General features: G+C 34.4%; 1 protein-coding gene across 2 annotated transcripts in view; it reads right to left on the bottom strand.

The window, feature by feature from the left end:
• LOC114327547 (prolow-density lipoprotein receptor-related protein 1) overlaps window positions 1–18,015 on the bottom strand; it is a 222,777-nt gene that overhangs the window by 90,206 nt on the left and 114,556 nt on the right. For both annotated transcript variants that reach the window (XM_050648833.1, XM_050648834.1), the window contains exons 13-16: window positions 17,174–17,399; window positions 7,926–8,246; window positions 2,254–2,598; window positions 320–736 (exon numbers count right to left, since the gene is read on the bottom strand). In XM_050648833.1, the coding sequence (XP_050504790.1) occupies window positions 320–736; window positions 2,254–2,598; window positions 7,926–8,246; window positions 17,174–17,399 (1,309 nt within the window). The remainder of the gene's footprint in view (window positions 1–319; window positions 737–2,253; window positions 2,599–7,925; window positions 8,247–17,173; window positions 17,400–18,015) is intronic.

The raw sequence follows: 18,015 nt of genomic DNA, 5'->3' as shown, positions 1-18,015 counted from the left end.
AATCGGAACAAACTGCAAAAGATGCACCGACTCCCTCTACATATTGGGTAAACTTTCCTCGTCTTATTGTGTTTGCGACTTTGTAAATGCAACCGAAGAGTCAATAGCATATATAAATAGAAAGAGAATATATAAAAAACTGAACATCTGTTTGTAACGTATTGTATGATGTATAAAGGTAATTTTAATTACCTATTTTGTGATGTAAATTCTGTGACGCTAAATAAATAAAGTGTATTAATAAAAAAAATGTAAAATTCGTCACAGAATTGTGTGTACGTGTTAAATATCTCGCGATAACAAAGATCAAAAATCTTACCTGTCCAATAAACAAAATTCTCAAAGACCGTAATCGCAAAAGGATGGGACAGCACCTCAGGATGTCTCATGATTTCATGAACATCTCCTCCATCATAATTCGATGTATGTATAGAATCCGATCTAGCATCTACCCAATATATCCTCCTAGTGGTGTAGTCCAAAGTGATACCATTCGGCCAGCCGTTGTACTCAATTCTAACGACTACTTTCCGGTCCGAACCAGCCAGGGAACAGCGTTCGATCCTGGGAAGTTGTCTATCCCAGTCCGTCCAGAAGAGATATCCGTCTCGAGGATCCACTGCGATTGCTCTGGGACTTTCCATGTCTCCAGCTACTAAAGTCCGTCTGAAACTGCCGTTTAGTTTAGCCACTTCGATTTGGTCCAGGCTGCTTTCCACCCAATATAGGTTTTCCCCTTAAGGAAAAGAATTGTCAGTTAGTATATACTATTGAGGTTTCCATATTTTTCAAAAATAAAAAAAGAAAATATTAAGACAAAAATCAAATCACCGACCAACAGAAATCGCAACACCCTGTATATTGAATATTAAGCATTAGATGTAAGAAAGTGTTTTTCGGAATTAGTGAATCGTATTCGGTTTAAAGACTTCCCCGAAAATAATAAAACAATATATTGGTTTTTCTACCGTTTAGTTAGATAAACATTTGTAAACATTTGACGTTGAACTTTCTATTGTACAGCATACCACGAAACAAATGAAAAGATTATACAAAAGAGTAGGTTTAGTAAATGGTCGTTTGAGAATAGGTAATTATTCTTTTTTTCCGTAGAAATTGAAAAGGTCAATTATGTGTTTACTAAGAATGACTTACGGATTATTAGATACCTAGTAGAAAGTTGTTTTTTTTTTCTTGAAAAGACAGTAAAATTTGTTTGGATAGATATAGGTCGTGATTGGGTGAAAAGAACGAAGTGGTAGATTGAATGATTTTTGGATGGAGTTCGCCAGGAGAGGAGATGGCATTGTAAATTGAATACTGCGAGAGAGCACTACAGTTTCTGCTGAGACGACGTGGGTAATTTGCCAAGTTTTGAAAAAAGTATAAGTTGTGGAAAGTTGTATTTGTGTGTGGTGGAAGGAGTTCCAAATGTGGTAGCAGACAGAAGAAATAACTGACATGCTGTAAATAATAAACAGAAGTATAGTTTGATACTGGACCAAGTCGATTAGTTGAGATATCCTTGTATCTGGAGATTCATGTAGTCAAGATTTGGAGCAGAGGAATTGGCAGGAGTATTCGGAGAAACTGAAAAGTACGAGCAAAGTGGACAAGACACAATCAAAGGAGAGTGAGAGGAAGTCATCAATTTTGGAGACAAAAGGTTAGTTTCGTCATTTTAGTAAACAGAGACTATCAATCACGACCACCTATTTAAATTAGAGTTATTCGTTTTGTTGGTTTTATTGAGAATTAAAATAAATGATAATTTATTGTGAAGCACTAAAATTAAGAAATCTTTGATTTGGATATAAGTTTAATTAATTTGAATAGATAATTTTGGATGTATGATTTGATGGATGGTTGAAATTTTTATTATTCTTTTCATTGTATATGGTACATTTTTATTCAGATTTTTACTTTTGATATTTGATTGATTTTAAAATATAACTTTTACTTTATAATTTTGCTGTACATTTATTTTCCTATTGTCTATCCCTTTTTCCTCAAAAGCAACTAGCAAACAATACTTTGAAGCCACGTTTTGTTTTAATTAGTAAAAGAGCCCTGAGATATCATATCAATTTCTTCAAAATAAATATTAGAAACATACATTTGAGCAAACCACAACAATACATTAGAACTCTACAACTTTAAATAGCTTATTGAAAACATTAGCAGTAAAGTAATTTTTTGGTCCTTCGAGCCTGTTATCCTTCAAGTTAAAAAAGTAAAATACTACATACTCACCAAGCCAATCAACAGCAAGTCCCTCGGCCGTAGTAAGGCCAGTTTGTACAACCACTTCAATATTTCCTAACGATCCACCAACGATAGTACCTCTATATATCTTATCATCGATCACGTCAGTCCAAAAGATCATGTTAGTGTCATTTTTGTGGTAGAAATCTAAAGTTATGGTGTTTTTCAAACTGGCTATGAAAGATTTTAGACCGAACGTATGGAGATCCACACCTCTAAGCTCGTGTCGATTGCTGAAAATGACGTACGGTCTTGCATTGTCAGTACTTTTACAGGTGAAACCGTCGTCTTGGATGACGTAACCGTCTACGCATGTGCATTTGTAGCGGGAACCTGAAATAAGAATAATCTACAGTTGCGGAAAAAAATTATGGTGAGTCTTACAAAATTAGCCAGAGATTCTAATATAGTCCAGTCGGGTTAGACGAATAACAGGCCTAACCTTGCATTAGGAGCTGCCCCAAATTTTATTTTTCTAATCTTTAGGGAGGGTCAATATTAGTATAAATTTAAAATCTCGACTGAATTCCACCGTTGCGTTAGCCGCCATCTTGATTTTAAACGAGAACCGTTTTTGCTCAATATCTCCGCCATTTTCAATTTTTTTACAAAAAGTGTAGAAACTGAAATTGTTGAAAATGCGATTTTCTATAATTTCATTAATTATAATTTTTTTCGTGCGGTCGATATTTTCCGAGTTATGAGGGGAAAATAGTGAGAGTTGGAGCATAATTATTGAATTATTGAATTATCTCGTTTATTATTAGTTTTACAACAAATATGTACCCATACAAAAATGAAGAGAATTAAATTCTACACAGTTTTGGTCTCTTTCATTTTTTTGCCAAAATTAATATTTAAGGTAGTACGTATGCGGTAATGGCGCGAGCGTAAGACCGGATTGATTTTATAGCAATTGTTTTTGTTCAATATCTACGCCATTTTCAACTAAAATTGTTCAAAATATAATTTCCTACAATTTCTTTTTAACAATTTTTTTCATGCGGTTGATATTTTCCGAGTTACATGGGAAAATAGTAAAAAGTGGTGGGGGGAGCATAATTATTGAATTGAATTTTGTTTCCGAGCTGCCCCAAATTTTATAATTCTATCCTTTATGAGAGATCAATATTAGTGTAAATTTAAAATCTCGACTGAATTCCGCGGTTGCATTAGCCGCCATATTGATTTTAAATCAGAACTGTTGTTGCTTAATATCTCCGCCATTTTCAACTTTTCGACATAAATGGTGGGAAAGAAAATTGTTGGAAATGCAATTTCCTACAATTTCTTTGGCACAATTTTTTTATACGATCAATATTCTCCGAGTTAAGGGGGAAAATAATGGAAGCGGAGGGGAAGCATAATTATTGAATTGTCTCGTTTATTATTAACTTTACGACATAATTGTACATAAACAAAAATAAAGAGAATTATATTTTATACAATTTTTGAAACTTCCAATGAAACATCAACCAAACTAAATATATAAAAGACATAAAGAGACATTATATGCATTAAGTTCACTTAATTTTATTAACTAGCGGGTTTTATTGGTTGAATCTGTCTGTCGATATTTTAAGTTTTATGTCAGCTAATATATCGTGATGTTTCAACAATTTTTTTTTAATTTTGGACCCTGTTGGGGGGAATTTTCCCATTTCCCCCCCCCTTGTAGACCCGCCACTGGTTCTCTCGAAAAATTGTAGTAAATCGTAATTGCAACAATTTCAGTTCTTACACTTTTTGTCGAAAAGTTGAAAATGGCGGAGATATTGAACAAAAACAATTGCTACAAAATCAATCAGGTCTTACGCTCGCACCTTTACCACATACGTACTACCTTAAATATTGATTTTATCAAAAAAATGTACGGCATCAAAATTATACAAAATTTAATTCTCTTCATTTTTGTATAGGTATATATTTCTTGTAAAACTAATAATAAACGAGATAATTCAATAATTCAATAATTATGCTACAACTGTCACTATCTTCCCCTCATAACTCGGAAAATATCGACCGCACGAAAAAAATTATAACATATGAAATTATAGAAAATCGTATTTTCAACAATTTCAGTTTCTACACTTTTTCTAAAAAAATTGAAAATGGCGGAGATATTGAGCAAAAACGGTTCTCGTTTAAAATCAAGATGGCGGCTAACGCAACGGCGTAATTCAGTCGAGATTTTAAATTTATACTAATATTGATCCTCCCTAAAGATTAGAAAAATAAAATTTGGGGCAGCTCCTAATGCAAGGTCAAATGCTATCCCGACTGGGCTAATAGAGATACTAGCATTATGTTTCTACTTATTAGACACGTCAAAATCATATGTGCTCCTAGTCTGCAGATTGAAACCCGAATGTTTCTGATCGAAATTATCACTGTTTAAAATAACATCCTGCGTGCCAGGCGTTCAATTTTTCATATGCAAAAAATAGTCTTATATTTTTTGCTGTATAAGTTTAATAATTTTTCATCCTCAATTTTAAACTTTACCTTAATCCACCCCTTGTCAATATTCTAGCACTTAAGAGCGCAGGCGCAAATATTTTACGGCTATCCCTATTTTTTCTTTCTTTACACGACAAATTAGGTAGGTGTAGCAAAATTCTCATTGGTATGGAGATTAGTTGATAATGACATTATCATCATTAACTTAGAGATGGCTTTTGAATGTTCTTGGATAACCGTTACTTGTTTAATCGCTTAAGTTATTAATTCAGTTAATTAATATGATTATTTTTTCACTATAGTCGGTTCGCTAAACTCAGACGCAACTGGCTAGATATTTTAGTCGATAATTTTTTTGTTTTTTGCCAATTTTGCAAAATTGGCAAAATTACTAACTATTTAGTGATTATTAACTATTTAGTAATTATTTTTTGCCAATTTTACTAAAATTGGCAAAACTACCGACTAAAATATCTAGAAAGTTGCGTCTGAGTTTAGCGAACAGACTATAACTATGTATTCAGTGATTACAATAATTTATGTACTATACAATAAAAATTAATACTCGAGAGAAGAGAAAAAGTTATTTTTTTAATAATACATTGTTACTATGGAACGCTTAGATAAATTTTGAGAACATATTTAACAACAAAATACTTGGATCACAGAATATACTCTGGTGCATTATGTGCTTTGATCTTCCATAAATAATAAACAATAAATAACTTTTTATTAATTTCACGTCTTGAATCAATTATTTTATCAAATACACTCTCAATATTATTTAATAAACAACTCGAAATATTTCTGAAGTCTTGTCAAATATTTAGTATCCTTGTTTGTCACTGTCTTGTCACCATATTCTGTTCAACTGAGTGCATTGTATGACAAAGATAGCGAATGTTCGATTTGGAAAATATCACCACGGACATCGTGTTCATTTTTTTCGAATCCTGAAAAAACTAATGTATATTTTTGAAAAATTTAAACGTAGAATGAAAGACTATATTATTACCGAGGGTAGAAAGTCTTTTAGAATAAACAAAAAGTTTCTTTTGAATGAGATATTTGAAAGTAAAAATCACACTAAATTTTCTCTTCTTTTTCACCCTGTAACTCATTAAAATAAACATTATACTAGGTTGTTCAATAAGTTTTGCGGTTCGATAAGAAAAACGCAATTTTATGGATTGCAATAAAGTTTATTATTCAGTATAGTCTCCCTGAACATCAATACACTTGTTCCAACGAGATTCCAATTTACAAATTCCATCCCTAAAGTGAGAATCTGGAAGGGTTGCAAAATAGGCTTCCACAGCTGCTATGACTTCATCATTTGATGAAAAACGCTTTCCACGCATGAATTTTTCAAAGTATTGAAATAGATGGAAGTCACTAGGGGCCAAATCTGCTGAATAAGGTGGATACTCCAACAATTCGAACTTTAATTCATGGATTTTAGCCATTGTTAAAATGCTCATATGACACGGTGCATTATCCTGATGAAAGAGGATTTTTTTCTTCTGCAAACCAGGTCTTTTTTCACGATTTTTTTCCTTCAGCTGGTCTAAGAGGTTACAATAATATTCAGAATTTATTGTTTTACCAGTTTGCAAGTAATCCACAAACAAAATTCCTCTTGCATCCCAAAAAACTGATGCTAACACCTTCTTAGCCGATTTGTGGACGCGAACTCGTTTTGGAGCCGAAGAACCAGGCTCACACCACTCTTTAGCCTCTTGTTTTGATTCAGGATCATGGTGATAGACCCAAGTCTCATCCATAGTGATGAATCGACGCACAAAATCTACTTTATCCTTTCGAAAACGCTCTAAACGCTGCTGAGAAAGTCGCATTCGAATGGGTTTTTGTTCCGATGTTAGAGAATGCGGCACCCATTGTGAACACAGTTTTCTGAAACCCAATACATCAGTCAAGATATTGCTAATACTGCCCAATGAGATTCCTAGGGCTTCTACTAAATCTCTTTCAGTCACTCGAAGATTTTCCAATACTATATCCTGTATCTTTTCCACGATTTCTGGTGTTGTTACTGTTTTTGGACGTCCTTGACGTGGATCGTCTGTTAGGCTTGTACGACCACGTTTAAATTCAGCAACCCATCTTTGTACTGTACTAATTGAATGGGAAGAGTCCTTATACACTTTCAACATTCGTTCATAAATTTCCTTTGCTTTTAAACCTTCCAAAAATAAAGATTCAATCACTGCACGATACTTGATTGTTTCCATTTTGATAAATAGTGTGACACGTCAATAATAAATGGCTTGTAAACAAATAATTAATTGACAGATTGGCATGCAACTTCTTCACACGTTCATATGAAGAGTCTACCAACATAACCTAAAAAATTAATGCTGGTAGCAAAGCTCACTCTTATCGAACCGCAAAACTTATTAAACAACCTAGTAGAAGATTTCAGGGACTTTCTACCCTTAGTAATAACGTAATCTTTCATTCTCCTTTTAAATTTTTCAAAAATACCTATTAGTTTTTTCAGGATTCGAAAAAAATGAACGGATTTAAATAGCATTGGGGCCGAAATTTTGCACCTATCCCCTTAATTTCATCCCTACCCATACAGACAATGCTGGGAGATCGCAATGCGCGAATCTATCTTAGCCTCTCTTGCTTATCATTCACTTCCTCTACTGAGTGTCACTCTCCGCTGAGGACACATCGATCTCTTTTCTACTGTTGACCCCCAAAGGAAACGGAAGAAAAATACGTGAGCCTTTTTTGGGCTAAATCTCAGTACGAAAACGAACATTGTGACCAGTAATCTCTCTCTTTCCTGTTAGCTTTCGTTTGGCAACACATTTTTGCAAAATAAGACAGTAATTCGATATAAAGTAACCGTTAAGACCATTAAAGTTCGTGCACAGAACAATTTAATCCGCGAGTGAAACGGCATATATGTGTTCGCGAGAATCAAAACGCGATCAATGATCATCGACACAGGATTTTCTTAAGACTTTTTACAAACTTATAATATTGTCTGTTTATCTTAACTCTGTTTCTTGAGTACAGCTTGTATGGAAGTAAAAAAAGAAATGAAATGATTTTGCAGATCCAGTTATGGGCAATACACTTTCCAAAGTATAAGTAGCTATTATTCATTGAGAATATTATGTTGGAATATAAAAAAAATGTTAAAACGTAAAAATTTTAAGACTTACCTCTTGGTATGCACAGTTGTGAACAGGCTCCTAAAGCCTCGCAGGGATGTGTAGCCTTGCAGTTGATCTTGTCGGGTTGAAGCAAAAGATTTTTCGGACAGGTACAAATCAATCCTTCGGGAGCGTTGTGACAGTCGTGGGAGCACATGATGCTATGTTCGCAGAGCATATCGGAACACCTTAGTCCTTCGTCCGAACCGTCCTCGCAGTCTTTGCGCTCGTCACATAACTTCTCTACGTCGACGCACTTCGTGCCGTTGTCACACAGTCTAGAAGGGTATTCGCAAGAGGAGGAGAGCCGGAAACTTGTCATGTTGTGATCTATAAACAAAATAGACTTACTTAATAGGTGTTCGATGTAAATAAATCAGCAAATGAAGAAAGAAAGCAAAAATTCATCATAGTTTGTACAGTCTGTACAAGTAGAGGAAAAAATTATTTTTTGCCGTCCTAAGCAAGCAGGTAGTATCTCCACAAATATAAGTTTTTAAGTATAAGGTACTTACGGCCTTTTAACTAAGGAATGCCTAACAACAAGTTGAGTTACTGCAATTTTAATAGTCTACCAGACCAAGGAATGGACGCTTACTGCTTTCTAACTTTGTTAGGTAGATTAATAAATTGTATAAGAACCCATATAAAAGAGCAAACTCGAAAATTTTAAAATTGGAGATACTGCCTTCTTGCTTAGGACGACAGAATAGATATAACAAGCTCACACATTATTGAAAACGGGATAAAATGAAAGGGAATGAAAATTTTACAAAATCACATTCTTCTTCTTAAAGTTCCATCTCCTATCGGAGGTTGGATATCATAATGGCTATGGTCACTATGTTGGCTTCTGCTCTTAAAAGTCGTAATGAACTACAGTTAAACCATTATCTAAGGTTCTCAGCCAGGAGATGCGTCTTCTTCCTATGCTTCTTCTTCCTTGGATCCTTCCTTGCATAATAATTCTCAGCAACTCATATTTTTCTCCTCTGATTATATGACCCAAATATTCCAGTTTTTTGTTTTTAAACTGTTCATAATTTCTAATTTCTTGTTTAAACGTCGTAGAATTTCAATATTCTAGAATAGAGAATCGTAGAATTTTCAATATTCTTCTGTAACACCACATTTCGAACGCATCTATTTTCTTATGTGTTGTCTCTTCAATGTCCAAGCTTCCATTCCGTATAGTAATATAGAAAATATGTAGCATCTTAGAGCCCTCAATTTGAGAGGCAACCGAAGATCTTTGTTTGTAAACATTGTCTTTATTTTTATAAATGCTTGCCTTACAGTTTCAATTCGGACTTTAATTTCTTTGCTTTGGTCATTTTTGTCATCAACCCAGGTTCCCAGAGATTTGTATGTCTCTACTATTTCTATTTGGGGTCGCTCTATCATTAACCTTTCATTTCTATGTTGTGTTTTGAGACAATCATAAGTTTAGTTTTTATCTTGTTTATTTTTGGTCCATATCTAATGCAATAATCGTTAATTTTATTTACCAATTCTTGTAGCGATTCCAGGGTGTCTGCCATTATGACGGTGTCATCAGCGAATCTTATGTTATTTACTATTCTTCCGTTTATAGAGATTCCATCACTTAGTTCCGCTATCACTTGAATATGGCTTCACATATCTGAAATATGGCTTCACTTTCCACGTTAAACAGTATTGGAGACAGAACACAGCCCTGTCTTACTCCCCTCTTTATATCAATATTCTCGGACTCTTATTCTTCTATCTTTATATTGGCTTTTTGATTCAAATACGGATTGATGATAATTCGTAAATCTCGTCTGTCTATATCCCTGTTTTTTAACAAATTACATTACTACACAGAATCTGCACAGAACGAAACAACAGAATCGCTTGGATTCGGTACACTTTGATTCCATACTGTGTAACCTGCTTTAGACTTATTGGAAGTGTAGAGAGCGCTGATAGTTAACTTCATTGACAGTTGTTCCAATAGATGGCAACAGTTTCGCTTGGCCATCACGAGCCATAAAGACATAAAATATAAAAATGTATAAACATTTTCAATTTCTTTGCAACACGAAAATGCAGCGGCAGCATAATGTTCTGGTTAAATCGGAGAGTGCAGGAAGAGTCTATACCGGTTTCGGAGGTCTTTTCCCCCTCATCAGTAGTTCCATATCCTCTTCTCTCCGATTTCCCCAGGCATCACACTTTGGGCCTTTCCGAATTGCAAACAAAGAAATGTCACGGATGAACTAGAGCCATCTACCGAAAAACAAGGTAAGTTATCAATCGAAGTAGCACAGAAAACGACAATAAATATCGTTCCCATACCACCGGATTGACAACAGGTGGAATACTTCCTTTGGTTACACCTCCTGAGATTTTCAAAATTTATAAGTCATACAGGATGCCGAGGAAATTAATATGAGAGAATTTTAAATAATTCACAACTCATCTGCTCAGCGTGGTAAAAGTTCCAACAAAAAAGATTCCTTAATACTCCTACAAAAGAGTAAATGAATTAAAAATGTATAAACATTTTCAATTTCTTTGCAACACGCAAATGCAGCAGCTGCATAATGCTCTGGTTAAATCGGAGAGTGCAGGAAGAGTCTATACCGGTTTCGGAGGTCTTTTCCCCTCTCATCAGTAGTCCCATATCCTCTTCTATCCGATTTCCCCAGGCATCACACGTTGGGCCTTTCCGAATTGCAAAGAAAGAAATGTCATGGATGAACTAGAGCCTTCTACCGAAAAACAAAGTAAGTTATCAATCGAAGTAGCACAGAAAACGACAATAAATATATGTTTATATTTGTTTTTCGGTAGATGGCTCTAGTTCATCCGTGACATTTCTTTTTTTCCAATTCCGAAAGGCCCAAAGTGTGATGCCTGGGGAAATCGGAGACAAGAGGATATGGGACTACTGATGAGAGGGAAAAGACCTCCGAAACCGGTATAGACTCTTCCTGCACTCTCCGATTTAACCAGAGCATTATGCAGCTGCTGCATTTGCGTGTTGCAAAGAAATTGAAAATGTTTATACATTTTTAATTCATTTACTCTTTTGTTACTTTACTTCTTTACTTCACGTAAAGAAGTAAAGGATCCATATTAGTAGCGGGAGACCTTAATGGGAGAGTAGGGCAGAGAGATCATGAGTACAAGACAGTAATTGGAATACATGGGGAAAAGAAAAGAGAAATAATAATGGCAAGAGACTACTCGACTACTGTCAAATACACAATTTAATCGTCACAAATACCTTCTATGAACACAAAGATATTCATAAGTATACAAGGGAAGAACCTAGCAGAGGTGAAAATCCATAATAGACCATGTGTTGATAGAAAAAGAAAATAGAAGGAAAATCACTGATGTAAGAGTAAGACGCGGTCCAGAGATAGGTAGTGATCATTATTTACTCGTGGCAACAATAAAAGACGAAGTAACAGAGGATCACAACGAAAGAGCAATAACAAAAGAATTTAGAACAATCAAATCATACAGATTAAGACACAAAACTTTAGCGAACAAATATGTAAATGTTTTGAACGAAGAATTAGGAGGGAAAAATTGGGAAAACCTACAAGTGGAACAAATGTGGCAAACATTCAAAGACACAATTATAAAAACAGCAGAGAGAGTTTGTGGAATACACAAAAGCAACAGTAAACAGAAACTAACAGCATGGTGGACAGAGGAAATCAGAAGACACACGCGCAAGAAAAAGGAGATGTGGAGAAAATATCTAGGTAACCGAACAGAAGAAAATTATAAACAATATAGAGAGCAGCGGAAAAGTGTTAAAAATATAGTAGTAGCAGCAAAACAAAAGTCCTGGAAAGATTTTGGAGACAAATTAGAACACGATAGCAGAAGCAATCAGAAATTATTTTATAAGGTTATAAAAGGAATAAGAGGTAATAAACATAAAGAAGTAACATCACTAAAAGATCAGAACGGAGATCTACTGACTGATGAAGTGAGCATTATGAAAAGATGGAAAGAATATTTCCAGAAACTACTACAACACGAACCACACAGCACAAGTGAAGAAGATGAAGAAAGAACTGGCGAACAAGAAGTTGAATTTATACCAAACATTACAATGGATGAACTAACTGACGCGATTAGGAAGCTAAAAAATGGAAAGGCACCAGGTCATGATCAAATTACGGCGGAAATGATCAAAAACATGGGTGATATGGGACTACAAAAGTTATTAGAACTATTTCAAATGATTTGGAGAGACGAATAAATACCTACAGACTGGGAGATTGGTCTGATTGTACCTATACATAAAAAGGGTGACAACAAGAATTGCAATAACTATAGAGGAATAACTCTGTTAAGTACAGTGATGAAAGTTTATGAGCTAATAGTAGAGAGTAGACTGAGAAAAATAATAGAACCAACTTTAGAAGAATCGCAAAGTGGTTTTAGACCTGGTAGATGTACACAAGATCACATTTTTACGTTAAACGATATAATAAATAAAAGATTATCTAGGAAGAAAAAAACGTACCTCAGTTTCCTTGATATGGAAAAAGCATTCGACAAAGTCCCTAGATCAAAAGTATGGAAAAGTCTGAAGAACAGAAACATACCAGGGAAGCTTATACAGGTAACTAAATCAATATACAGAGACACTAGAAACCGTGTGATAAGTAAAAATATGATATCTGACCAGTTCAGAACAACTGAAGGTGTAAGACAAGGGGGAAGCTTGAGCCCGTTACTATTTATTACTTTTATGGACGAAATAATAAAAGAAACAAAAACAAAAGTCAGACCATTACACATAGGGTATAGAAATCTGAAAAGCACGGAGATAGCAGATTGTACATTTGCCGACGATGTAGTAATTTTAGCAGCGACTGAAGACGAGCTACAAAGAAGCGTAAAAACATGGAACACAGTTTTAAAAAAGTATGGTATGACTATGAACAAAGAGAAATCGAAGGTAATGGTAATAGCTAAAGAAAGAGAGGATGTGCATGTCCAGGTAGATGATACAGAGATTAGACAGGTACAATCATTCGAGTACTTGGGAGTAACCATTGAAGAAACAGGCAGACAGGGAGCTGAGATCAACAAAAGAATTGATAAAGTGAATAGACTGTACCACGCAATAGGAAAAGCAATTATTAACAAGAAAGAAGTATCGAAACATACGAAAAGCAAGGTATTTAAGGCTATATACAGACCAGTACTTACATACGGATGTGAATCCTGGGTACTAAATAGACAACAGAAAAGTAAGATACAGGCAGCAGAAATGAGGTATCTACGCAGAGTTCAAGGAGTCACTAGAAGGGATAGGGTAAGAAATAACTACATAAGAGAAGAACTGAAAATCGAGACAATGATGGAGTATGTTGAAAAAAGACAATTAAGTTGGTGGGGTCATCTACAACGACTACAGAAAGAAGTACCAGTTAAAAAAGATATGGGAAACGAAGGTGCAGGGAAAAAGAAGTAGATGAAGACCGAGAGAGACATGGAACGAAGTGATGGCAAGGATTCTGGACAAAAAATGAATAGCATGGAACGAAGCAAAGGCGATGGCACAGGACAGGAAACAATGGAAGAGATTTGTGCACTGTTAACAGAGCACACGTTAATACCTACACCCGAGAGGGTAGAAGGTTTAAAGATTATATATATTGTTATATTTCTATTTGATATGAAAATTAAAATTTGATAATTATAAACAGAATTCAATTTAATATAAAATATTTTCAATTTTCTCAACCACGGGCATATAAATTTAGAACAACCTGTATACAACAAATTGTTATATTTAATTTTAAGAAGTGATTAAATAAGACTCAAGTGAAATCGTTAATAGGTCATTATCGTTGTTCGCGGAAGGATCGATCATTAGCCGATGCTAAATAAGACTAAGTGGAAATAGAGAATAGGTCATTAAAAATTTGTATATAGTAGAAAGTAATTTTAGAATGGGAATTAACTATTTTCTTTGAAATCCATTAAGCATATTTAGAAAGTTTAAAAATTGGTTTTGAGGAATACTGCGAATGAGAGTTGGTGGTGGAAGTTTGATTTGTGAATCTGGAAGGGATATTTAGAAAGTAGGGGAATGAATGACAAATAGAGATCAGAATGTTTTGAGCTGTCGAGAAGTGAAGTCGAGTAGTAGACGGTAGTGTACGGAGAGTGAGAAAGCCGGTGTAGTTCCGTGAGTGTGGATTATCGATCGTAGAACGAGAGGTAGGCCAGGTTGAGAGTAAAAGAACCTCCTTGAGCCAAGAGTTCCCGGTAGCTGATTGCAGTTTCGAAAAAGGTAGAACACAGCATCACGACAGAAGCAGGAAACGAGAGCTATACGAGCTAGTTTCAGAGGAGAACATTACTGGAAGCCAGGACGAGGTTTTGATTGCAGCCAAGGATAGCAGGAAACGGGTCTTGTGTGAAGACATTCTCAGAGCACCAGAAAAAGGTCAGTCTCATTTGTTTGGACATGAATGTATGGGTTTTTCGTATTAAATACCACATTTAAAATTGAAGAAACATAATCAATAATATCAGAAAAGCTTCATCAAACTTAAATAGAATTGTTGCTAATAAATCATAATAGTTAAATGTCAATAAAAACTTTCAATTGGAAACAAAAAGGAAATAAGATTCCCATGTGTAAATGTTATGTTTAAGAATAATAAGATATAGCAAATATTAAGCAGTGATTGCCATTTAAATAAAATAAACAATATTTTGATTACAATTGTAACCCATATGTGTTATTATTTTACTCTTTTCTTTCCTATCCCGATTAGGAACCATTAAGAAATACTTAGAAGCCACGTATGTAAGTACTTAATTTTATAAAAAGCCCTGAGATTGAAAACACATTGATATGTGATCTGGTAAATTAATTAGATTAGTATTAAAGCATTGATTAAATTAAATGACATATAAAAATATTATCTCATATCAATAATCAAGATCACAATAATATATACTCTTTTGTTAGAGTATTAAGGAATCTTTCTTGTTGGAACTTTTACCACGCTGAGCAGATGAGTTGTGAATTATTTAAAATTCTCTCATCTTAATTTCCTCGGCGTCCTGTAAGATTTATAAATTTTGAAAATCTCGGGAGGTTGTAACCAAAGAAAGTATTCTACCTGTTGTCAATTTGGTGGTATGGGAACGATATTTATTGTCGTTTTCTGTGCTACTTCGATTGATGACTTACTTTACATAAAAGATAATTTGGATTTATCAGGAATTTTTTAATTTTAAGGAACTAATGGAAAGATACGAAGAAATTGAAACTCTACAGTCTTAATACGATAGTCACAAGGTACAAGGAAAGCTAAAGAACTCACAGGGGGGCTAAGACGGAGTCTTATTCCAGAGATGCAGAGACGTTGCGATGTCTGGTTGATTACGACAAAGCGTTTGATCAAATACAGCGTGCCAATATGATGCAAATACTAAAAGAAGCAGTAATTAACAACCAAGATCTGAAACTAATTAGAAACCTTTGCTGGAATCAGACCACAAATCTCAGAGTTCAAGGTAAACACACTGAATATGTGAAAATCATACATAGAGTGATGCAAGGCTGTAGTTTTGTCTCCTCTAATCTTCAATCTTTACTCTGAAAGAATATGTATCGAAGCTTTGCACGCAACTGAAAAAGGTATTCTACTAAGCGGGTACCGCCTTAACAACATCAGATAAGCAGATGACCCCATAGTATTTGCGGACAACCTAGAAGACTTACAATTGAACCTTATACAATCCCTGGCCATATTATTATGATCACCTATGAATTTTTACAAAAATTAACTATTCCACTAGGTACATTTTGTTTAAAAATTATTTTTAAATTTAATTTTGTTATATATTGAATGTTATACATTAACTATAATGTATTTAATAATAAACAGCAATAAGACATTTGAAAATATTACATATTTATGTTTTTTTTAATATCTTGTTGAACTATTGACCCTAATCCCCTGGAAAATATTTGGGAGCTTTTAAAACGAGAAATTTCCAATGAAAAGTCACCAACAAAATTGTTTTGATTGAAGAACTAATTTACCATCAAAACCACAATAACAAATTGAAGCAAAGTGAATTTAACAACATTCAAAGTGTGCCAAGATGGGTATTAGCGGTAATCAAAGTTACACAAATATGTAATATTTTCAAATGATTTATTGCTGTTTATTATTAAATGTAGTATATTTAATAATAAACAGCAATAAAAAATTTGAAAATATCACATATTTATTATATTTTTTTAATATTTTGTTGAGCCCCCTTTAACTTTGATTACCGCTTGTATCCGTCTTGGCATACTTTTTGAATGCAGTTAAATTCACTTTGCTTCAATTTGTCATTGAGGTTCCCATGATATATTCGTTCTTCAATCAAAACAATTTTGTTAGTGACCTTTTCATTGGAAATTTCTCGTTTTAAAAGCTCCCAAACATTTTCTATGGGATTAAGGTTAGGAGCTCAACAAAATACTAAAAAAATATATAAATATGTAATATTTTTAAATGTTTTCTTGCTGTTTATTATTAAATATATTACACTTAATGTATAACATTAACATTACATAAAAAAATTAAATTTAAAAATCATATTTTAAACAAAGTGGAATAGTTGATTTTTATAAAAATTCATAGGTGGTCATAATAATATGGCCAGGAACTGTAGACAAAAGACATGTTACAGTCTACCTTCAACAGGATGGGGGCATTCTTCAAGCGCCACAACCTCTCTCTTGGAATCAAAGTGAGAATGTTGCGATGCTCTACGTCTTCTCCGTCCTTTATGGTGTTGAATCGTGGACCTTGAACGAAGATATGTGCAGAAAATTGGAAGCATTTGAGACATGCCTATATCAGAGAATACTTAAGATCCCGAGGACTGGCAGAGGAAAAAATGACGAGGTATGTACTTAAAAGAGTGAAGAAGAACCTAGAGGTACTGACCACCATCAAATCTCTAAAATTACAATACTTCTGACACATCATGCGAAATGAATCCGATATGCCCTCCTACAAGCCATCCTGCAAGGAAAAATATTTGGAATGCGAGGTCCAGGAAGAAGAAGAATATCCTGGTTAAAGAACCTCTAAACCTGGTTCAACATAACATATGTGCAGCTTCTCTGCGCTGCTGTAGATAAGATAAAGATCGCCAACATTCGTCACGGAAAGGCACATTAAGAAGAAAGAACTAATTCTCTTACATAGTGAAGCAATCAGTACAAAACTTACATTGACACATCTTGTCGACTTCGTCAGACCCGTCTGCGCAATCCTGTCTATTGTCGCATAATTTGACAGCCGATATACACTTGGTGTTGTTATCACAGGCCTTGTCGGGCAAATCGCAGACGAAGCTGTGGGTTTTGGCGTTAGTAGCATTCTTCAATCTGCCAGGATCACAGTTCATTTCGTCAGAGCCATCTATGCAGTCAAGATCCGAGTCACAAACGAATTCCTAAAACAATAAAGCATTAACACGTTAGTTGCCAGAGCCAGACATATTTTTTAAGATGTTTTCATTACGCCAAGGCAAACATATATTTTACACTGAGCACTAGTGGCCCGCGATAGAAAAACGTTGGTCCCATCGGGGCAGTGCGGCCCAGTGAGGTAAGTTAGTATTATAATAACGTGTGATCCAAAATTATTGTCACCATAGGTGGCTCTGAACGACAGAGATAGCTATAAAGTGCATGTCTATTCTTAATTCAGATATACTTTCCAGTTTACGTCAACTTTGCAGTGTACGTCAACTTAACAAGAAAAGTTAGGTTATGTAGAGATGTTGGTGGTAGACATATACAGCATATTGTTTGATTTTATTTATTATTGTTACCTATAATTTTGTTGATTCTTTTTATTTTTGATTAAAGTTCTGTGTTAAAGGTTTCGACTGATTTTTTATATTTTATAATGCTAATCAAAATTAATTGATAAACCAATAATATAAATTCAGATTAAAACAAGATATACGTAATTTTTTGCACGGCTAGCTTTGATCCCAATAATTGTGGATCGTTCGTTATGTCAACAATCAGTTTGTGAAGTTGCTTTATGCTGTTCTTGAATTA

Source organism: Diabrotica virgifera, chromosome 4 (assembly GCF_917563875.1).
Source record: "Diabrotica virgifera virgifera chromosome 4, PGI_DIABVI_V3a".
Classification (NCBI taxonomy): domain Eukaryota; kingdom Metazoa; phylum Arthropoda; class Insecta; order Coleoptera; family Chrysomelidae; genus Diabrotica; species Diabrotica virgifera.
This window is presented reverse-complemented; position numbering and strand designations above follow the sequence as displayed.